The sequence below is a fragment of the Cryptotermes secundus genome, unplaced genomic scaffold (assembly GCF_002891405.2).
Source record: "Cryptotermes secundus unplaced genomic scaffold, Csec_1.0 scaffold174, whole genome shotgun sequence".
Taxonomy (NCBI): Eukaryota; Metazoa; Arthropoda; class Insecta; order Blattodea; family Kalotermitidae; genus Cryptotermes; species Cryptotermes secundus.
Genome location: NW_019734351.1, coordinates 989,356 through 1,010,071, shown reverse-complemented (window position 1 = coordinate 1,010,071; position 20,716 = coordinate 989,356). Strand labels below are relative to the sequence as shown.

The following is a 20,716-nucleotide window of genomic DNA, read 5'->3' as shown; positions in this document are numbered from 1 at the left end:
ACCAGAAGCATTAGAGACTATTGTTGTGCAGGAAATGTCCTCAATAATTTGGCTCAGAGGCCTCCTTGAGGCATGAGGTTCTTTTACGTGCCGTAAAGCTACGACATGGGATCCACGGCTTAAAATCCCTCCTGGAGGACTTGTTCCCTGAAATTTCTGCCCTAAAAAATTCCACGACCTCTGCCAGGTTTGAACCTGCGTACCTTGAGTCATGAGGTGGGAACGTTACCCCTAGACTACGGAGGCCGCTTATTTTGCTAGTAACTAAAATGTTCTTAAATGAAGATGATGATGATGATGATGATTATGATAATGATGATTAAATTGGACAGTACTGACTGCAGTAGGGTTACTAACGCTACCATTGCATTGTCTGCATCCAGATTGGCATCAATATCTACAGCTCATTCCTCCCTACCTTTGTGCCCCTCAGCCAGCTATTTTTCCAGTCCTGCAAAGGGAGAATAGTGCCACTTGTCTTCATTTTTGTTTGATACATCTGTTATTGCTTTCCATGTTACTGTGTAATAACCACTTGAACGCAGGGTCTGCAGAGCCCGTAGTATCTAGGAGAGGTCAGTCCGTAAAACAAGGTTATCTGTTTACAATAAAGTCCACAGTTGCAGAAGCCTGGAATACATCTGGCTACAGAACTGCAATACCTGACGTACAGTAACAATACTTAAAGTACAGATTTTTGTAATGATTGTTCTAATGTGTTAATTGTGCCATTTATGAAATTCTGTTACTTAATGCTGGGTTGAATTTGAACTGAAAGCAAACGATGTGGTTACAGATCTCATCAACAAGCACACCTTCTTCTAGCACACCGCAGCCTCAGGAGCCTGTCTCATACCATCATGCCTTCCCACCAAGCTCTCCCTCATCAAAGGAGTTGCCTGTTAGTGATCAGGAACTGCAAGCTCTGCTGTCACAAAAAGATATCGCCACATCACTTGCCGAAGATCTGCTCAAACATTTTGGTTCCAGTAGTGAAGATTTGGATGTAAAGGAAGAGGAGGCTGTGACAGCAACACAGGGCATTATCAGTTCTGTGTCCAATCAGAATTCTACAAACACACTCAGTTCTGGTCCATTCTCCCCATCAAACCTTCAGGATGCAACCATAAATACCACTGCTAATAGTGTTATTACAATGAACTCTGCAGTATCCACAACAGTGGAGAATGTTCACATAAAGCAGTCATCGTCCCCGTCTGTAGTAAGTAGTCTGACCAGCCCAAAACCTTCAGATCACCAGCGAATAGGAACACCAACATCCACCAGCCTACTGTCATCCAGTGTTACATCCTCATCCCCAGTTCATGAGAGACGCTCTGATACACCCAAGCTTGAGACATCAGCTGTTCATAGGACTGCACCAATATTTCGGCAGGACCTGAAGATGGATACATCTGTGCTTGAAGTATGTGAGCCCCCACCAGAGATAGAATACAGTATTGACATGGATGCCAGGGCAGTGCTGGAATCGTGCAAGTAAGTGTCTTTGCGCATAGCAGATTTGAGTAAGTTGGTGGTCCCATGCACATTTTATCATGAAATATGTAACCGCTAGGGATATGCAATGATATGGGTCTATTTGAAACCTCATTGCCCAAGATGATCAGTAGAAAATACTGAGAAATCATGTATTTTGTGCAGTTCTGGCCAGGATTCCAGAAATGCATTTATCCTGACAAAGTTAATGGGTACTAGTACTGAGTACACGTGTAACCTCAGTTAAAATATTTGGGCAAGCAGATGTAGATTAGTAGCTGTAGGTAGTAAAGCGGTATGTCTGAAGCTCTGGTTGTACATCTCTTAAGGAAACCAGCTTCAGAAGTCTCCCATGTGGCATTTTGGTAGGCGTATATCCAGGTGTATATTTGTAGTGTTTCTGAGGAAATCTGATCATTGTGACATGGGACGTTCATATTTTTTACCCCCCCCCCATGCAAAACTTGGCCTCACATTGAAGAAGGAACACTGATTGGGCATTGTTGCTACCAAGAGTTCATACAGTGAGGAATTGTTGTTAAGCTTTGTCTAGCATGTCTCTGGCAGGCAACCTTGTGAAAAAGAGTGTTGTATGTTTGAGATGTCTGGCATGGTGAATTTGGTTCCCATTCTGTGTTTAAAATAGAAGTTTAGTAACTTTATAATGGTGATGTAATCGGTCTGTTATGGTTTCTCAAACTGTGGGCTGTGAACCCTAGGAGGTCGCAACATACTCTGAGAGGGTCAGGTTCCAAAGAAAGATTTATCCATGCACAATTTTAACACAGCACTAAGATTTAATATCAGTACTTTCAGAAACGTAGCGTACTGTGGTTGTAGAGATGTTGTAAAATTATTTAGGTTCTTGCCGTTTACAATATTCAAAGCTGCACTTTTCAGTAACTGGCAGAGATAGATGGGGTTGGGTATACTTAAATCTATGTGGTATTGTAGGGGGCATGGAATCACAGAATTTGAGAATCCCTGATCCACCTAACTATCTGATGATGATGATGCACCCTTGGAGATGTTTGAACAAGTATGAAATCTGTTATTATGTTTGTCATGTTAACTAAAATATCATATAAATACTTAATATACCAGACTAGAATACTAGTAACTGAGAAGTTTAATGAAGCAGAAGGGAAAACTTTGAAGTGTGCTTTTGACCTTCAGTTTTTGTTTGGCATTATTTTATCATGGTAAAGAGGTTGCACACTTTGACATTTTCTTACTCATATAGTATAGTTAGTGCCTCGTAACTTCAGCCGCGTGGAAAGGTAAAGGCTGCTGTGGAGCACGCGAAGCTGTACGCTTGCTGTGATGATGTTCAGAGCTACTCCCCGAGTGGAAAACATTGCTTATGGAGACCAGGAGTAGTACTATACACCTGACCAGACTCCAAGATGATGTATTCCAAACTGGTAGTACTGACATAAACTGATAAGACTGCTCCAGGAGAGATGGTATGACCCCTCTACCATGGCTAGAGTTCCGATGAACTAACAGTACCTAGTGCACTAACATCACCCATTGTTGTTCACATATTTTTTAACCGAGTTTTGTCTTTTGTGCTGGTTAATTATTGATCACATTTCTGTTCTTGCATAGTTACACCATGTGGTTATGTTTGATGTTGCCAGCATTGCAGAGGTACAGTCTGTCTCCATCTTCATGGTCACCAGCCTACACACATTGACCCTGAATAAGGAGGCATCCTGTACCTCTGAAACAACAGCAGGATCACCCACAGCCACAGAGTGTAACCCAAGAACAGAATTGACAGCCATTTTTCTTTTTTTTTGTAATACCTACTAGTTTATATCCTCTTTGTTGAGCTCCATATTATTTTTCCTGAGTTCAGGAGTAACAGTGTGTTACATAATGTGAATGGGCTTGTTCAGCTTCAACGTACTTTTGATTTTCAGGGGTCATGGATTGAATGGAGTTCCCAGTAGCAGCATTCTCTCAGATAAAGCACCTCCACCTCAGCCTCCAGAACCACCGCAGCAGCGGTTGACACGAGAACAACTCCTTCCTCCCACTCCTTCAGTATATTTGGAGAATAAAAAGGATGCATTTAGTCCACAGCTACAGGAGTTCTGTCTTAAGCACCCCATAGCTGTTGTGAGAGGCCTGGCAGCTGCCCTCAAGCTTGGTAAGTGAAGGGTTGAGGCATTTGTTCGAGTTCAGCCACAAATAAGCAGCAGTATGGGTTGGCATGGCTGTAATGCTTCTGATACATTGTGACAGTACCCAGTTTGTATCACTATCTAGAAGTCTTGACTGATGCATTTCATGGTTGTGACAGATGCTAGGATATAAGCTGAAAATAAACAGTCAGAAATTTCTCTCTCCATCCTATCCCTTTTCATTACTTTTCATCCTTTTAAATTGAGAGGTTTATAACATTGATGTGTTGTTATGATGTAAAAATGTTTCCTTGTTGTTGACAGTCTGATCTCAGTGTCCAGCATACATCACAACATGATTTAGTCCTATCTTACCCAGTTGATTGATATGTAACCTCAGCTGTTAGTATGGCACTATGATGTAAAGAGTTAAGCCGCAGATCAGAACTCGTGTATTTGTGCTAGCTAGTGTAGCATATCTATCTCCCTTTCGCAGACAGTCTCTCTCTCTCTCTCTCTCGCACATGCGAACGTGCGCGCGCACACATGCACACACAGACAAAGTGCCATTGGAATAAGTAACAGAGTGGAAAGCCCAAAGTTTTGGAAAGAAATCTGCTCTTGTAACATGTTGACCTCTGTAAATTCCAGACCAACTGCCAAAAAATTTGCTCAGGCTTGTATCAAGGAATTAGTGTTGAACATTTGAGTTGTGTTATCATAGAGTTAGTGAGTTTGTTTTACTAGAACATCTGTAGGTTATCACTCATAATTCATTGGAGAAATATACATACAGAACAAAATTTGTGTTCCATAAAACCTTGGGAATCTCTGCAGTAAACAATTAGATGCAGTACATTGATAACAATGTCAAATTATCCTGCAATACATGTGTGTGCTTTCTTCTCATTTCGTCAGGTAATCTTCAAATTTAGCATAAATTGGTCTGTTGCTGTGAGTTTAAGCACTTTCGGTTGTAAGTCAGGAAGAAGAGATGTATAGGGTTCAGCAGGATGTGGAGTAGCAGCTTACTTTAATGGGCCTGTGGAAGCAGTGAACTAGATTACATTTTTAGTGTATTGTAATTTGAATAGATACATGAATTTTCATTTCCTTGATTTTATATTATTTTCTATTATTTTAAATTGTCTCTTCAGAAACACAAATTCCAGGTTTCACCTAATTTTTATTCTTTGGAGTGATGATATTGCATGTTGCTTGAATTGCAGATTTGGGCTTATTCTCAACAAAAACACTTGTTGAAGCAAACCCAGATCACAGTGTGGAGGTGCGAACTCAGATGCAGCAGACATCAGATGAAAATTGGGATCCACAGTTGGGCCGCAAAGTCTGGGCTTGTATCAGCCACAGGTCCCATACCACAATTGCTAAGTATGCACAGTATCAGGCTTCATCGTTCCAGGAGAGCTTGAAGGTATGATTTGTTTCTTGAATTGATGCTCAACTTTATTTCTGTCAAAGAGTGACTGATGATGTTCTGCCTTCAGGAGGAGCGTGAAAAGGCAGCTGGCATTCATAACAGCAATTTATCGGACTCGGACTCAAAGGATTCAACTGGTAATGTGGTTCGTCGAAAGAGTAAAGGTAGTTCGGGAGGAGTTGGAGGACTGGGTGGAACAGGAAAGCCAGGACCCAAGATGCTCCGATTTGGGACTAACGTCGATCTGTCTGATGAGCGGAAGTGGCGACCTCAGCTGCAGGAACTGATGAAGCTTCCTTCATTTGCCCGCGTTGTTTCAGCATGCAACATGCTGTCTCATGTTGGGCACGTAATTCTTGGCATGAACACTGTCCAGCTTTACATGAAGGTGTGTATAATGTAAACCTGCTCTTGTACCATGAAGATGTAAAGGCAAAGAGCTCTATATATTTTTGACTTCTGCTTTGGATAGAGGTGAGTGGTTATCTTCAAGCTTAGGCCACTATTATGGACCTATTTAACGATTCTCTGTAAACTGCAGTAATTACATAATAACAGTGAAGTACAGGGTGGGGTACAGAAACTTTCTTTTTTTGAAGGCAAATAAAGGAAAAATTATTGCTGATAGACAAAATTTGTGTTTAGCTAATGAAAGAACATACTTTAAAGTTTTAAATCATGTAGTTTTAAACAAAATATCTTGAAGGTGGCGGCCACCGTTCTCTATGCACCGTTTTCTGAAGTTGCCCTCTGCACGTTCCAAAATGTGCACCGGAATTTGGGCTACTTCCTGCCATATAACATTCTTCAGCTGAAGCAGGTTTGTGGACGATGTTTAAAAACCTCTGCCTTGTGGTATCCACATAAAAGAAATCACAGGGCGTTAGATCAGGTGACTGCGCTGCCCACGGGATGTCACCTCGAGGCGAGATGAGCCATCTGGGGAACTTTGCTCTCAAAACTGTCATCGAAGCTAGGGCTGTGTCAGCCTTGGCACTATCCTGTTGGAACCAGACATTTCCTAGATGCATTTCTTCAAGAGCTGGTTCAAAAAAGTTTTTAATCATGTCCACATACTGCTGTGAATTGACAATAACTGCATGATTGTCTTCAAAAAGTAAGGCCAATAACTCCAACTCTGAACAACGCACACCATACTGTCACCGTATCACTGTGAAGTGGCCGCTCATGGAGCTCTCTGGGATTGTTACCACTCCAATAGTGCATATTCTGCTTATTGACATATCCGGATAGGTGAAAATGTGCCTCATCACTAAAGAAAACAAACGCGTCAGGGGGTAAAGTTTCCAGTAATGTTTTGCACGCTGTTATTTGGTTCTGGAAATCACGTGGTGACAATTCTTGCAACACAACCGTCTTATAGGGATGGAAATTAAGATGTTCTTGAAGAATTCGGCACCTTGAACAATTGGATATGTCTAGGGCGACTGCATGTTTGCGAGCAGAGCGTCTTGGAGATCTCAAAATTGACTGTCGAACTGCCTCCACATTTTCTGGCATAACAGTTCGTTGTTGTCCTGATGATTTTTTCACCACACTCCCAGTTGTCCTAAAGTTCTCTACCCACAAAACAATCAATTTCCAGCCAGAACCGGACCTCTTGGCTTAATTCCGAAGTGAGTATGGAACGCACGCTGCACTACCACATATAAAGGGTTGTTCGAAAAATAGGCTTCGACAGCAAACACACGCTGCTCACTCGTCCACCTCATGTTTCCTACTGAGGGGCATTAGACAGAAACTTCCACGACTGCTGCGCTCGCTGGGCCTATCCCCACTTTTCTGCGACCTCCCTTCCCTTCACAATGCGTCTTCACAAAAAGGAAGTTTCTGTGCCCCACCCTGTAATAAGAAAGATATGGCCTGTTTGAAGATACTGTCCCAGTATTTCACTCTAATGACCAAGGAGAGTCTTAAAACTTGAAGATACCCAGTATCCTGGCTGATATTTCAAACATGAAGTCGATGGGAATTACCCTCCATGCTGTGTTGTGTGTGAGCAATCTGACTGCGCTTCAGTGCTATTCTGGACATGGTAAAGCAGAGAACTGTGATACCTACGCAATCTGGGTTTCCTTTTGATGTAAAATGGATTCTTTCCTTATATAAAGTATTGTACCTGCCTGTGTTACTTTTTGCAGCATTGAATTTGGTGCTACTCATTTCACCATTGCACATAGTTTTGCCATTAACCATATAGAGTTCATAAAATGAGATATAGTACCATCTCTGTTAGCACTTGATATCTGTGATACAACATTGAGTGTGTTGGTGTAGTGCTATAGACAAGTATTTGGGAGGTCATACTTGAAATTGTAGCTGAACTACTGTCTGTCCTAAGTGGGGTTTTTGTGATTTTACCCAGTGCCCTAGCAAGTGCTATTATAGTACTTTATGGCTGAGCCGCCACCTTCCATGGCCTTGCATACTATCAGTGATACCAGATTCAGTGCTGTGTAACCCACGCAATTTGAAGGTGTCATTATATAACCCAAGAACGAAACCAGATGGTGTAGTCATAGGCTTAAAGTAATTGATTGTGATTTTATCCTTCTCTGTTTCTTGTAATCATTAAGGTTTCTCTGTTGTGTATACAGGTACCTGGGAGCAGAACACCAGGCCACCAGGAGAACAATAACTTTTGTTCGATCAATATCAATATTGGACCCGGAGACTGTGAGTGGTTTGCAGTGCCAGATGCATACTGGGGTGTAGTGTATAGTCTGTGTGAGCGGAACAACATTAACTATCTGCACGGGTCATGGTGGCCTTCATTGGAAGATCTTTATGAGGAGAACATTCCTGTGTACAGGTTCCTTCAGCGCCCTGGTGACCTTGTCTGGGTTAATGCAGGTGTGTGGTATAGAGCAGTGAAGCATAACACATATGGGGTGGTGTGAGGATGTGGGAGTACTATGCTACTCTTATTGAAAATTCAAGCTTATCACTAAATTATACATTTTTTTGTCCGGTTATAATCATTGTTATGACTCAGAAGTGAAGCAAGAATGCTCTTAGTTGGTTGTGACAGTCAGTTGAAACTACGAATGGGAGATGAAGGATACTGAAAATTAATTTCTTTGGGTGTTTATGCTTTTTATTTCTGGAGCTTTTCAGAATGTTTTAAGTAATGTTTACTATTATCATGGCAGTTGTATTACATCAGAAAATGAATCTGCAGTTGCCGTATGCCTGAGGATGCATAGTGGGATTTCAAGGTCCTGTGCAACTTATTTGGGGACTAATGCTTTAATGTGCTAGTGTTTAGGGTGCTGAATATGGCAGTGTAAATTTTTTATGTCAACACTGTGTACTTTCAAGTCATAAAAATAAGTATAAACAACCAGAATACTGATTCAAAACCAAATGAAATATCAAGTCCATGCAGTATTAGTACTTGGGTGAGAGAGCTCACAGTGGTGTGTACAAATAACATTCAGGAATAGGTTTTCTTTGCAGTGACACTTGTCAAGAAAGTATATTATTGCACTAAGAAGCATTGTTTGCCCGTGCCATAGCTCAAACGGTTAGTCGCTGGCTTCTCACCGTGGCGGCCCCGGTTCAATCCCGGGTCTGGTCAAGTGGGATTTGTGGTGGACAAAGTGGCGCTGGGGTAGGTTGTCTCCGAGTGCTTCAGTTTCCCCTGCCAATCTTCACTCCACCAAATTCTCCATCATCACCCGGGGCAGGCTACAATAGGCCGATCAGTGGCCGCCGTGCGGAGTGGACCCAATTGGACTCCACCCCCCACTAAGCGAATTAAGAAGCATTGTTGAAGAAATGGTGGTGTATTTTGATATGCCATGCAGTTAGTGATACAAATGAAATATCTGTTGTCTTAAAAACATCAGGCAATGAAAATGTATATTGGTAGAAATGGCAGTTACTACTGCTGTATTGGTTACTGAATTGAAAAGACTGTGCCTAAGGCACAGATACCTTTGGGGCTATCAGTCTTAAGGGTGGATGACTAAGTGAATAGAAGAGGGACTGAATACAAATTGTATGGAATGGGAGATAAAGAATATTGTGGAGAAAACAGGGTTGGATGCTGGATACATTTAAGGGTTATTTAACTCTGGCCATCAGGCTCTGTGATTCAAGTAATGAAAACTGATCCTATGGTCATGCCTGGAGGAACAAATGCATGATTACAGGTCTGTTATATAAGCCTTTTAAGAATCATATGAAGCATATGTATTCCAAATGGAGCTTGGTATGGGTGACCAGAGCCCCAGTGTAGAACTGCTGTGACAGTGAATGAAAGCCATGGCAGAGATCTCTCCAAAAGTAGATAAGTGAAAGGATTTAAAGAATGCTGTATATACTTGTATCTTGATGGAAGGGGAATGTTTGCAATTTATATGAAGGTGTGAACAGTGAATGTGAGACAGCAAATGGAAATTCTGAAGATATTGAAGCTAAGCCAGAGAATAGGAATTGTGTGCAGAGGGAGACTGGTAAAGTTGAATAAAGGGTAGTTGTTTCAAGAAGGAAATCAACTCAAATTCCATATATAACACTTTCTCTGATATTTCTGTACAATTACTTGTATGTAATAAGAGTATGCCATTAATACATAAAATTACTTTTTCTGTGCAGACATGGTTCCTAGAATGGCATAATTTTACATTCAGGATGATTATTCATTTAAGTAAATATGGTAGTGCAATGAAAGAGTAGGTAGGGTGTTAAACTATTACAGTGTGAAAACTGGTCTTTACAGAAAATTCTTGTACTTGCCTTGATTCTTGGAATTTTTTGAAATTTGTGTCTTGATCTTGTCTTGTACTCAAGAAAATTTTAATGTCTTACATCAGAAAAGGTCTTATATGTTAATGTCTTTAAAACTGCATTTTTTAGCAAATTACACAAGAAAGGGTTCTTATGATACCAAAGCTTTAACCATATTTTTGGGTGAAGTTAAGGCCTTTAAGTGTCGGTGATACCAATATGTTAACTAAAACTTAAAGCTTCAGATCCTGCCTCACAGAAAATATAATGTATTAACATAACCAGTTTGTTAATGCTGTTAATGGTAAAATTTGCTGTCATGAGACTTGTGTAAACCATACTGTCGCATGATTTGAGCATGGTGAGATCACATCACCTGGCACATCAACTGCTAGAATGGTGTATTTTTGACAGAAATAACTCTCTCAAAAACGCCATACCTGCAGGTGATATTGTTAAGGTCTCTAAGGTTGAGTGTCCTGTTGGCCATATATTGTTCCACCATGCCATCCAATGCAGAGGTTTGGTCCACATCTCAAAGATTCCTAACACCATAATCCCTCAAAGTTCTGACCTCAGTTTTTGGCTCCCTCCCACAAGGAGTAGTTCATGATGCACCATGTGACAGACCTTGTAGAATAGCTGCATTGACACCCTCATTATTCCTGATGACGTCTGAAGGTGGTCAATGAGCATCTAGCCAACTTCAGAGGATTCCAGGAAGGAGAACAAGTTTTGTTGTATCACCAAGTCTTGGCCAGAGGAAGGTCATTGAAGCTTTTGCCATTCGGGGAAGATCCTTTCAAGGTGATCATCTGGATCAGTGATGTAGTCTGAGGGGATTCAGTGACATCCTGGAGTGAAGATCAAGGTGGTGCACTAAGACAGGCACTGTATCTAGGGCTGCTTGGAACAAGTGGACTTGTAGAAGGAGCAGTGTTGTGGGACCTGAGTGCAGTGGGCTCATGTCATCTGATTGTGTATGCCTCTGATACTCCGGGAATATTCAGCAAACCAATTGTGTTGTCCAGGTACACTAACCAGGTTTCGTAAGTAAGGCGCCACAGGGTGGATTCCTTGAGCCATTTCAATATGTGCTCCAGACTGAGAAGGGTGTGCAGACTGGGTGATACAGTCCTACTCTGCTCAGCTCCTGCAGCAGTGTAAATTCTCTCTGTGAGCAAAATGCAGAATTTTTAAATGTTGAAGCAGGTGGTATATAACATCCATTCTGCCATTCATAGCAGGAATGAACTGTACCAGCAGATGGTTTGTGTTTGACAGGATGTGTCCATTGGGTACAAGCAGTGGGGTGGTGCAACAACATAGCTTGGAATGTGGGTCCCCTGACGGCGCGCCAGTACCAGCTAGCAATTGAGCGGTATGAGTGGAACAAGCTGCAGAGTTTCAAGAGCATAGTACCCATGGTGCATCTTTCCTGGAATCTTGCTCGCAACATTAAAGTGTCAGATCCAAAACTCTTTGAGCTCATCAAGTGAGTGCTTAAGTAACATTTTTTGATGCACTGTACTTAACCTAAAGATGATCTAATAATATTGTAACAAATTTGATCAAAGCATTCAAGTGAGTGCTTAAGTAACATTTCTTGATGCACTGTACTTAACTTAAAGATGATCTAATAATATTGTAACAAATTTGATCAAAGCATTGCCAAGCAATGGCTCAGTGAACACTTTCAAATATGCAACAATGTAGGGGAAACGTTGTTTGGTAAGTGGTCTGTGCCAAGCAACAATACAAACTGGGTTCTGTATGACTAATTGCTAGGTTATGCAACCGTTCTTACATTAGAACTGTATTTTCTATGGGGTCCATGCCACAGCTATATAATGAGATTTCTAGAATAACTGAAGCAGGTGAGTCAGTTGCTGGTAGGACATAGCCGGGGGAAGTTCGTATTTGAAGAAGAATTATGAAGTCAGCAAGTGAGGACTTAATATGTGATTTGAAGACTTTATGTGTGCTGTAGTGCAGTGATATCTCAATATGACAGTTATTATAGTTCCTACGTTAAAATCGCATTGCCAGGAAATGGATAGGGAAACTTTGCAGAGGAGTAGCCATTGTTTAGATCTGTCACCTAGTAATGACTAGTTAAAGCAGATATAGAAGACTTTATTTATGTGTTATAATTACAGTAATTTTGAAAGTGCTATAATTATTTGGAATTATGAGTAGTGAATATCGAGTAAATCGATTTGTCAATCTAAACCCACGTGTGAAGTCACTAATACACATGACAAAGTGGCAAGGTTCTTCACCATTTGATTGCTCAATATTTTTGCCTCATGTTTACCTTGTTTTGTGTGTCATGCCATGAAGATTTATGGGAGAAGAGAAGTAAAGCTTCCCACTTCTTTAAAGACAGCTCCTTGCTGAGGTAAATTTTCTCCAAAGGAAGAATCCTGAATCACATTACATAGGCGGCTGGTTGGGGCTTTGAACCAGTCTGTATGTTGTGCAAAGAAACAAATCCCTGAAGAATGCCGTCTTTTGAGATGTGGCACCATGTAGATCTTGTGTGAACTGATGTTCCTCTGAAGTGTCAGTTCACATATGANTTTGAGATGTGGCACCATGTAGATCTTGTGTGAACTGATGTTCCTCACATATGTTCTACAAGGCGCAACTTCCCAGAAGATGGCATTCTTCATAGTCACTGCCGTGAAAACTTCAAATGTTACAAACAAATCCCTGCTCTTCCTGTCGGAAAACAACCTAGCCCATAATAACTTAGTTTAGAAGTATTCTTGCTTTCAGAAGGAAGTCTCAGAGATACAGTACGTTAAAAAAATTCACATCTTAACCATGATGAATCTTGTATATTTGAGACATTCATGAGGGCCAGTTCCGTCATGTCTGCAGTGATTGAATCTTAAGTCATTTAGTGATGCTACTTCATTGCTGCCATCTTGCTGCTGTGTCAGTGAGGTGCATTCTGTCTTTTAACGGTTACCATATTGGAGGAATCATAAATAATTCATGTTTATCAGATATGTACATAGTCACTGGCTGTGCGTGTGCATGCGTGCATACGTTGTGCAGTGAAAGGCGGAGAAAGCAAATTCCCTGATAAAGCAACAAGGTACAGTTAATGCTACACCAGTATATTGCAGGGTTTAAACTTGGATTTCTAGTGTTTGGAAAGGTTTAGAGCTTCACTGATAAATTGTGATGACAGCATACAGCATCTACCCAAATGGAAGACTTGGTTTCTTTTGCCAGTTAAAATGTGCATACTTCATGGAAATATGCCTGAAAATTTATGTAACTACATCTGAAACCTAGTAGTTCTACCAAATTGGTAATTTTTTGCAACCGTATTTTTAAACACACTTTGAAATGTTGATTTTCCAGCAAGATGAGTCCTGTGTCCTAAGCCAGTCAGTTCTTATTTGTTATTATGATCCCTCTGCTGGCCACAACAAACACTGAAAGCTGCAGCACATTGAAAATGTTTTAGTGTATTTGACAGAAGAAACTTAATAGTGGGACTGTCTCAGTGTTTCTGCTTCAATGTAAATGAAAGCTCTTATCTGCGTGTGTTCTCCAGAAACTGCCTACTACGGACATTGCGCCAATGTTCACTCATTTTGGAATTTGTCACGGCAAAGGGCGTTGAAGTGCGTTTTCATGGAAGAGGAAAGAACGAAGCATCTCACTACTGTGGTCAATGTGAGGTTAGTGCAGACTTCTGGATATTTTGTAGACAGTTCATGATTTTTATCTTCCGTGCTCAAGCATTAGATATGATAAGTTCCCAGAATTATAAAGCGTGAATATGCATGTAGTAGACCACATGCCTATCTGTAGTATCACCAACAGCACTTTGACACCAGCCTGCTGTTTTAATTGGATTTGTATGAAACTTGAGTTTAAACATGTTTGCCAGACAAACATTTCTGCCTTTGCTAAAATAGGAAAAGGAATTCAGATTTTCTGCTTCAAAAAAATATCCTGTTCCTTCAAATATAGTTTCTATAAAAATAATTATCATCAGCAGCATAAGTGCATGAAGTCATCAGTATCATTTTGATTAAATGCACTTAAAATCTATTCTTTGATTGTAGCTACTATTTCCACACTTTTTATTTATTTTTTATTTCAAACAAAAGACTTCACTGCCACTTAAAATTATTTAGTTGCATGTATGTTAGTATGAAATATAGCCCTATCTTTTCACCTTTCTCTCTTCTGGAAATTATGAAATAACACTAATACTGAAACTATACAGTTTTCTTCGTTGTTTACTGAAGGTAACAGCACTTGGTCCATGGGTCAGTGGAAGATGCTGTGCTATGTAAATGTATTTAAAGTAACTTGAAGTTGTAGGTGCATTTTGAATATCTTGCATGGAAATGGTTTATGGTGTAATATTTTGCTGGTGTGTATTAGTTTTTTTTACAGTTTCACGTGCATCACTATGTTTCATAACATTTTAATAAAGTTATTCACTTTGAAAGTTTAGAAGTCCGTCAGTACATGTTTCAACCAATGTGTTCGTCATCAGGCATTAAAATCTTTGGGGAGCAAACTGCTGCCATCTACTGTTGCTTATATAAGTCGTGTTGTGCTGCATGTGTTGTTCTTGAATGCTAAGTGGAAAGTTCAACAGGATGCTAAAATATAATATTATATTCTGCTGGATTTGTGAGTTAATGTGCCTACTTTTCTTAGTTAAAAGTAAGAAAGGTCAGTTTATGAGATCAGCATGCTGTGTGTGGTGCCTCCCCCCTACCTTCCAGATTTTAATTTGTGGTCCAGTTGACACATTTTTGTGAAACTTAGTGTGAACATTATGTCATTGGAGACCACTTCAGCACCATATATGTAATTCCACACAGTAAGTAATAACAGCATGATGGATGCAGGAATGACACTAGCATTGTACTGTGGGGTCTTAAATGATACTCGAGGTGTGTTCAAAAGGTTCCTGAAATTCGCCAATAAATAATATGTTTCTTCTTATAGCTTATTGAATACTCTCCCCTTCAGAACAGCCCCCTTGAGCAGTAATGCACCTCTCCCACTGCCTTTCCCACTTTAGAGGCATTGTTCGAAGAATATTTGTGGTATTGCCTTTCATTGCATTAGTGATGTCTTCCATTGTCCGAAATCTTGTTCCTTTAAAGGTAATTTTGAGTTCAGGGAGTACAAAAATATTGGGAGGGGAGTGGTCATGTGACTAGGGGGGTTGTGGAAGGGTAGGAATTAAATGTTTTGCCAAAGATTCTCTAATTGACATCACTGTGTGAGCAGGCGCATTATCATGATGGAGGAGCCAGTCTCCCGCAGTCCACGTTTCAGGTTACTTTGTACCACATCCTACAGATGCCTCAGAACCGCCAGATAAAAATATCGATTGATTTTCTGACCTTCAGGAGCAAATTCATATGCTTCACTGCCTCAGTGATCAAGAAGAAGGAACATTGCTTTTGATAACCCAGCTTGTGAAAGGTGCCTACAAGAAAACGAATCAGCCACACACATCCTGTGTGATTGTGAGGGCATAGCTTATTTAAGACTTCGTCGCTTGGGTCACTTTTTTATGGAACCAAGTGACTTTTATGATGCCCCCATAAGCAAGGTCCTGCACTTTATTAAAAGTGTATTATTAATAAAGGGCTGATCCAAGGGGAAGCACAATAGATCATTGAAGGTAGCAGTGTGGGGGGCAGTTTTTATGGCCCACCCCTTGCATACATACATACATACATACAACATTGCTTTCACTCTCAAGCACACCAGTCATGCTTTCTTGGGATGAGGTGAGGTAGGACTTCTTTTCCAGTGTGAGGATTGTTGTTTGGTGTCAGAGTCGTAACTGTAAACCCACGTTATATCACCAGTAATGACATTTCTCAAAAGGCCTTTGTCATTTTTTCTTTGAGGGGATCTCCACAGATGGAAAATCATTGCAGTTTCTGGTTGTCAATCAAGAATCTTGACACAAATTTTGCTGAGACCAAATGCATTCCTAAATCTTCTGTTAAAATTGTGTGTCATGAATCACTAGATATTCCAGCTTCTTGGGCAGATAGTCAACAATTTCCACAGATAATATTTTTCACCTGGGCAATCAGGCGTTCGGATCTTGAAGTTGAAGGTTGGCCAGACCACTGATCATCATCCATTGAAGTTCTTCCATCATTAAATCATTTGAACCATTTTTAGGTTATCTTTTGACCACAGGCATCATTGCCATAAGCTTCATGTAACGTGTTTTGTGTTACTGCTCTGTTTTCCTATTTTGAAACAGAATTTAACACAAATTCTTTGCTTCTTTACCGAGTCCATACTAAACACAACAAGAAAACAACAATCTCAATCACAAATCTGGTTATAAAAACAAAGCAGAACATCCAGTCTACTTGGAACAAAATGGCTTGAGTAACTAATGCTCAGGTTGCAAGGTCACTCAAACAACACCTAAAATGACACATTGCTGGTGAGTGCCATCGCTTTGGGAGCTATTTGAACATACCTCATGTGGTATTAGATCTTGGAAAGATATACTTTTATGAATGTTTTTATATAATGTAAGATGATAACATGGTGGCTTTGCAGAAGTATTTTTCAGCTTTCAGTGTGTTGTTGATAGTTAATGAACCATTGGAGCTAGGCATGTGAAATTTAGTGTGGAGATAGGTTATAAATATACCTGCACATTATTACACATTGTGCATAAAATGTTATTTGTAAATCAGTGATCACATACATTGCAGTGATGTGCTATTTTGAAGTTGTATTCATGTGCTGTGTCATTTCATCCAAAAAAATAGATTATAGACTTGTGTGTTACAACTTTTCTGTATGTGTGCATACAGATTGAGGTGTTCAATATCCTCTTCATCCGTGAGCAGGAGAAGCGGCATGTGGTGCACTGCATGGATTGTGCCCGCAAGCAGGCACCAGGTTTGGAGGGATTTGTATGTCTTGAGGAGTACCGGATGGAGGAGCTGTGTGAGGTGTTTGATCATTTTATTCTGCAGCCTGTGGTAAGACAGAAATGTTACAGTGGTCTTAGATTTTGGCCTCAATTAGTCATTTATTTTCTGTGCATGGTTGGAATGCCCTCCTATGACGTCTGTAATGAGTCTTCATCCAAGCTGTTGTCCTGCCATACTTCTTAGTGCCATTTCATACTTTACATCTGTATACCATGAGTCAACCCTAGGGCCATAGTGCGGCTGGAAGGATTAGGTAAATCAAAATCCACCTCATCAGGACTTGAACCCACGACCTTCCAGCTTATAGTATACTGCCTCAACCAACTATGCTACCATGTGCCCCATAAATTGTGTAGTAAATATTAATATATTTAAAAAATGAAATAACATGATTTATCAGTGAAAATTTATGGCAGACTCAGATATGACAGTATCAGAGCACTTTCACATGAGCTCTCATGAACTTGTGCACGGGAGCCGCTCAGCTGAGCTGCGTATTCCGAACAGTTGCTTGTGTGAGCCGCTGCAGTCACCGAAAGCATGACAGCAGTTCAATGTAGTGCGTAGTGTAGTCATGCTTGAACCAGAAGAAGCTGCAATTTTATTAATCCTAGCAATTAATAAGAAAAAGGAAAGAAAAAGTAATCGAACATTGTGGGTTCATCCTATAATTAGCTCAAGATTAGAAGAAGGGTGCTTTTATATTCTGTTTCATAAGCTATGGGAGGATGAAAGAAAATTTTTTAATCACTTCATAATATCCATATCTTCTTTTGATGAATTATGCAACAGTTTGAGGTTTTCATTCCATCAGAGAGAGACCAACATGAGATGTATCCCCGGTGTGGAGAGAATAGCAGTGACATTGTTAGTTGCCGAGTTCACGCATGCTCGTCTGAAAGGCTCAATAAGACTGCATGCCCTGCCACTGGCATGCTCGAGCGGCTGCCAGTGAGGAGAGCCAGGTGGCCATTCTCGTGTGCCATCTCTGTGGGGCCAGACAATGTCCTTGTAGCTTCAGCTCTAGTGAGCAGGTTCATGAGAGCTCGTGTGAGAGTGCTCGCAGACTGAGAATGCAAAAGGATAGAACATGTAGATAGAGTGAAAGGCAGAATACAAGTGATAATTTATGGGACAGGAGGAAGGCACTAGAGAAAAGGCAGCTGTTAGCAGACTCGTGGGGGATAGTCTTGATTCTTTTCGTGACCCAACTTTATAGTCCTTTGAGTTTTGAAGTACTTTGTTTCTAATAATTACAGTTAGCTTAGATGTTCAGTTGTTAATGGACATTATTCAAATTTGCTACTGTCAGAAATCAGATATTGCAGTCATTTTGCCTTGTGAAATCACACATTCAGGATGAGAAACTAGATTCTGTTATATATATATGATTTTTGACTCATAGAATTTATGCTAATTATTCTAGCAAAAGACATTCAAATAAAATGAGTAATTGGTACAATGTGATTAATCCAAAATTTGGTTAATTTCAGCTTGTTTTGTCTGTTACAGCAAAGCCCTGGCAGCAGTCAGGTGGGTAGTCTCATCTCATGATGACTGGAGTCAGTAGCAGTTGACTGATGGGGTGGGCATATCTGGTCTTGCCCATATAGTGAAGCTGTGAAACACTGGATGTGGCATCTAACGTATCCAGTAACCACTCTATGAAAGGCACCAAAAGATGAGATTTAGCACGATGAACTGGTGCATAATATAGATGATTTTAAAGGCATTAGACATGAAATATATTGAAACCAATCTCAGTTTGAAACTGGTGATGACTCTGGAAGAATTAATATTTATATATGTGTATATATATATTTGATCTCAGAATGTATTTTAACAACATTAGAGGAAGAATCAGGCACAGTAACAAGACACATTTTGAACATATGGCCGGGATAGAAGTGGCATGTATATCAGTTTTAAGGTTCGAGTAGTATTTTATCCACCTGTACATAACATTGAATAATGCAAGAAATTAAATATGTATGAAAGAGAAGAATGTGCAAGATGGAGGTAATTTATTTCATCAGAGAATTCTGGATGGACATGTAAAGAAGATCTGTACAGAATACAGTGGTAGACATTTGTAAATATCAAGTGATGTAAAACTATATATAAAAGGGGAAAAGAAAGAACTACAGTAACATCGAAATATTGAAATCTAAGGAAAGACTTCTGAAACGGGTGATCTCAAGGAATATTTTCCCCACTCTGTGACACTTGCATGGAACTTATTGAAGATGAAGTGAAGGTTCATTAGTTATTGTAATATGGTTTGGATGCTGTCAGAATATTGAACAATTTAAAATGATAGTTTCAGGTTTGGAAAGTAAAGATGCCAATATTTTTATGTTCTGAAGGGGAAATTTGTGAATGGAAATATGAAGTAACACTGGAGTTCGGAGATTTCCAAGGAAAAAAATCATATCCGTTTTTACATCAAAGACACATTTTCCACGTTTCAATTTGTTACTTGTGTTATATTATTTCTGTTCTTTACTTTCTTTCTCTGGAGGAATGTCGCTTGCCTTTTTAGTGGATCGGAGAGATTATTTGATTTCTTCCTCTATATTGTGTGTGCCTGGTAAATTTTGGATAGACTTTGGCCATGATGGGCCACAGGGCATTAAATTTCAGAATGGTGGCACACATTGAACTTGTTTTCCATATGCCATGGCATTTGTCTTATTTAAGCAAAGAACTGGAGTGATGCAATACTTTAAAAATGTGATTTTTGTGATAAAAGACTGATGTTTCACTGCCAAAAACTTAAACATGATTTTTTTAAATACAGGAAATGAATTGTACCGTTTCAGTTAAGTGCGCACATGTAACACTGCATGTGTATTGAGTTTATTCTCCATAAGAACGACATGGGAAGTGCTTTTAAGGTCAGTCTGATGTGACAAGCAACACTGCTTGCATATTCATTCTCTTGTTTCCCTTTATTATACCCAGTCCATGAATGTGATTTGCATGTGGCTGTCATACTGATGGCTTGTGTGTTTCTAATGTCAAGGAATGATCATGTAGCTGTTATTGACATATATTTATACTTACTGGTAATGGTTTTATGGCTAACCAATGTGATTTGCAACAGGGTAGTGACAACTTTGAAGTTCGATTCAAAGCAGAGCTTTGTAAAGAGGAATTTTTTATTTCCTTTGGCTGTTGAAAATTCAGTATGGTGAGTATGTTCTGTAAATGTAAGACTCACATCAACACCAGTTTGCTTTTTTTAATTTGATTGTAATTAGTAGAGCTCCAGAAAGAAAGATAATTTACTGGCATTCCCAGCAGGAGCAAGAGATTTTTCTCTACTCCACAGCAGCCAGACCATCTCTGTTGCCTACCCAGCCTCCTGTCCAGTGGGTACCAGGGATTCTTCCCCAAGGCTTAAGTACCCATGGCATGAAGCTGAATACTCACTTCCATCTAGTGCCAAGGTCAATAATGATGGAGCTTTACATCCAATCTCCCATACATCTTCATGGCTTGGCGCATAATTAGTTAAGCACAGAGGTAACCTTGCCTTCACTGCATCAAAACATCATGAAAAGCTTCACTTTGTGGGTATACTATCTGATCAAAATTATCCAAACACTTACTTGGAACTGTATATAATGTGACCTTTTTTGTGATAAACTTCCCAGTTGTGGACAATAATACTGGGTGGGCCCACTCTTTGCCTTTGTAACAGCTCTAACTCTGCTGGGGAGACTATCTACCAGGTGTCTAAATATCTCTGGCAGAATGTGCTGCAGAGCTGTAGCCATAGCAGTTAGTGATGTGGGGCATTGGGGTCTGGAGTGAAGTTGGCATTCTGATTCATCCCACATGTTCTTATGGGATTCAGTTCAGAACCCTGGGCTGGGCTGGGCAGGGCAGTCCATTTCTGCAACTTACTGTCCACA

At 40.1% G+C, this 20,716-nt stretch overlaps 1 protein-coding gene across 1 annotated transcript in view; it reads left to right on the top strand.

Annotated features, from left to right (window-relative positions):
* Positions 1–20,372, top strand: part of LOC111868775 (histone demethylase UTY) — a gene marked incomplete at its 5' end in the record, with an annotated part of 179,904 nt that extends 159,532 nt beyond the window's left edge. Inside the window, 9 exon segments of the mRNA XM_023859731.2 lie at positions 797–1,497; positions 3,426–3,655; positions 4,859–5,064; positions 5,138–5,458; positions 7,689–7,944; positions 11,110–11,320; positions 13,400–13,526; positions 16,674–16,844; positions 18,309–20,372. Coding sequence (XP_023715499.1) covers positions 797–1,497; positions 3,426–3,655; positions 4,859–5,064; positions 5,138–5,458; positions 7,689–7,944; positions 11,110–11,320; positions 13,400–13,526; positions 16,674–16,844; positions 18,309–18,350 — 2,265 coding nt within the window. The 3' untranslated portion in view covers positions 18,351–20,372.
* Positions 20,373–20,716: the final 344 nt, after the last annotated feature.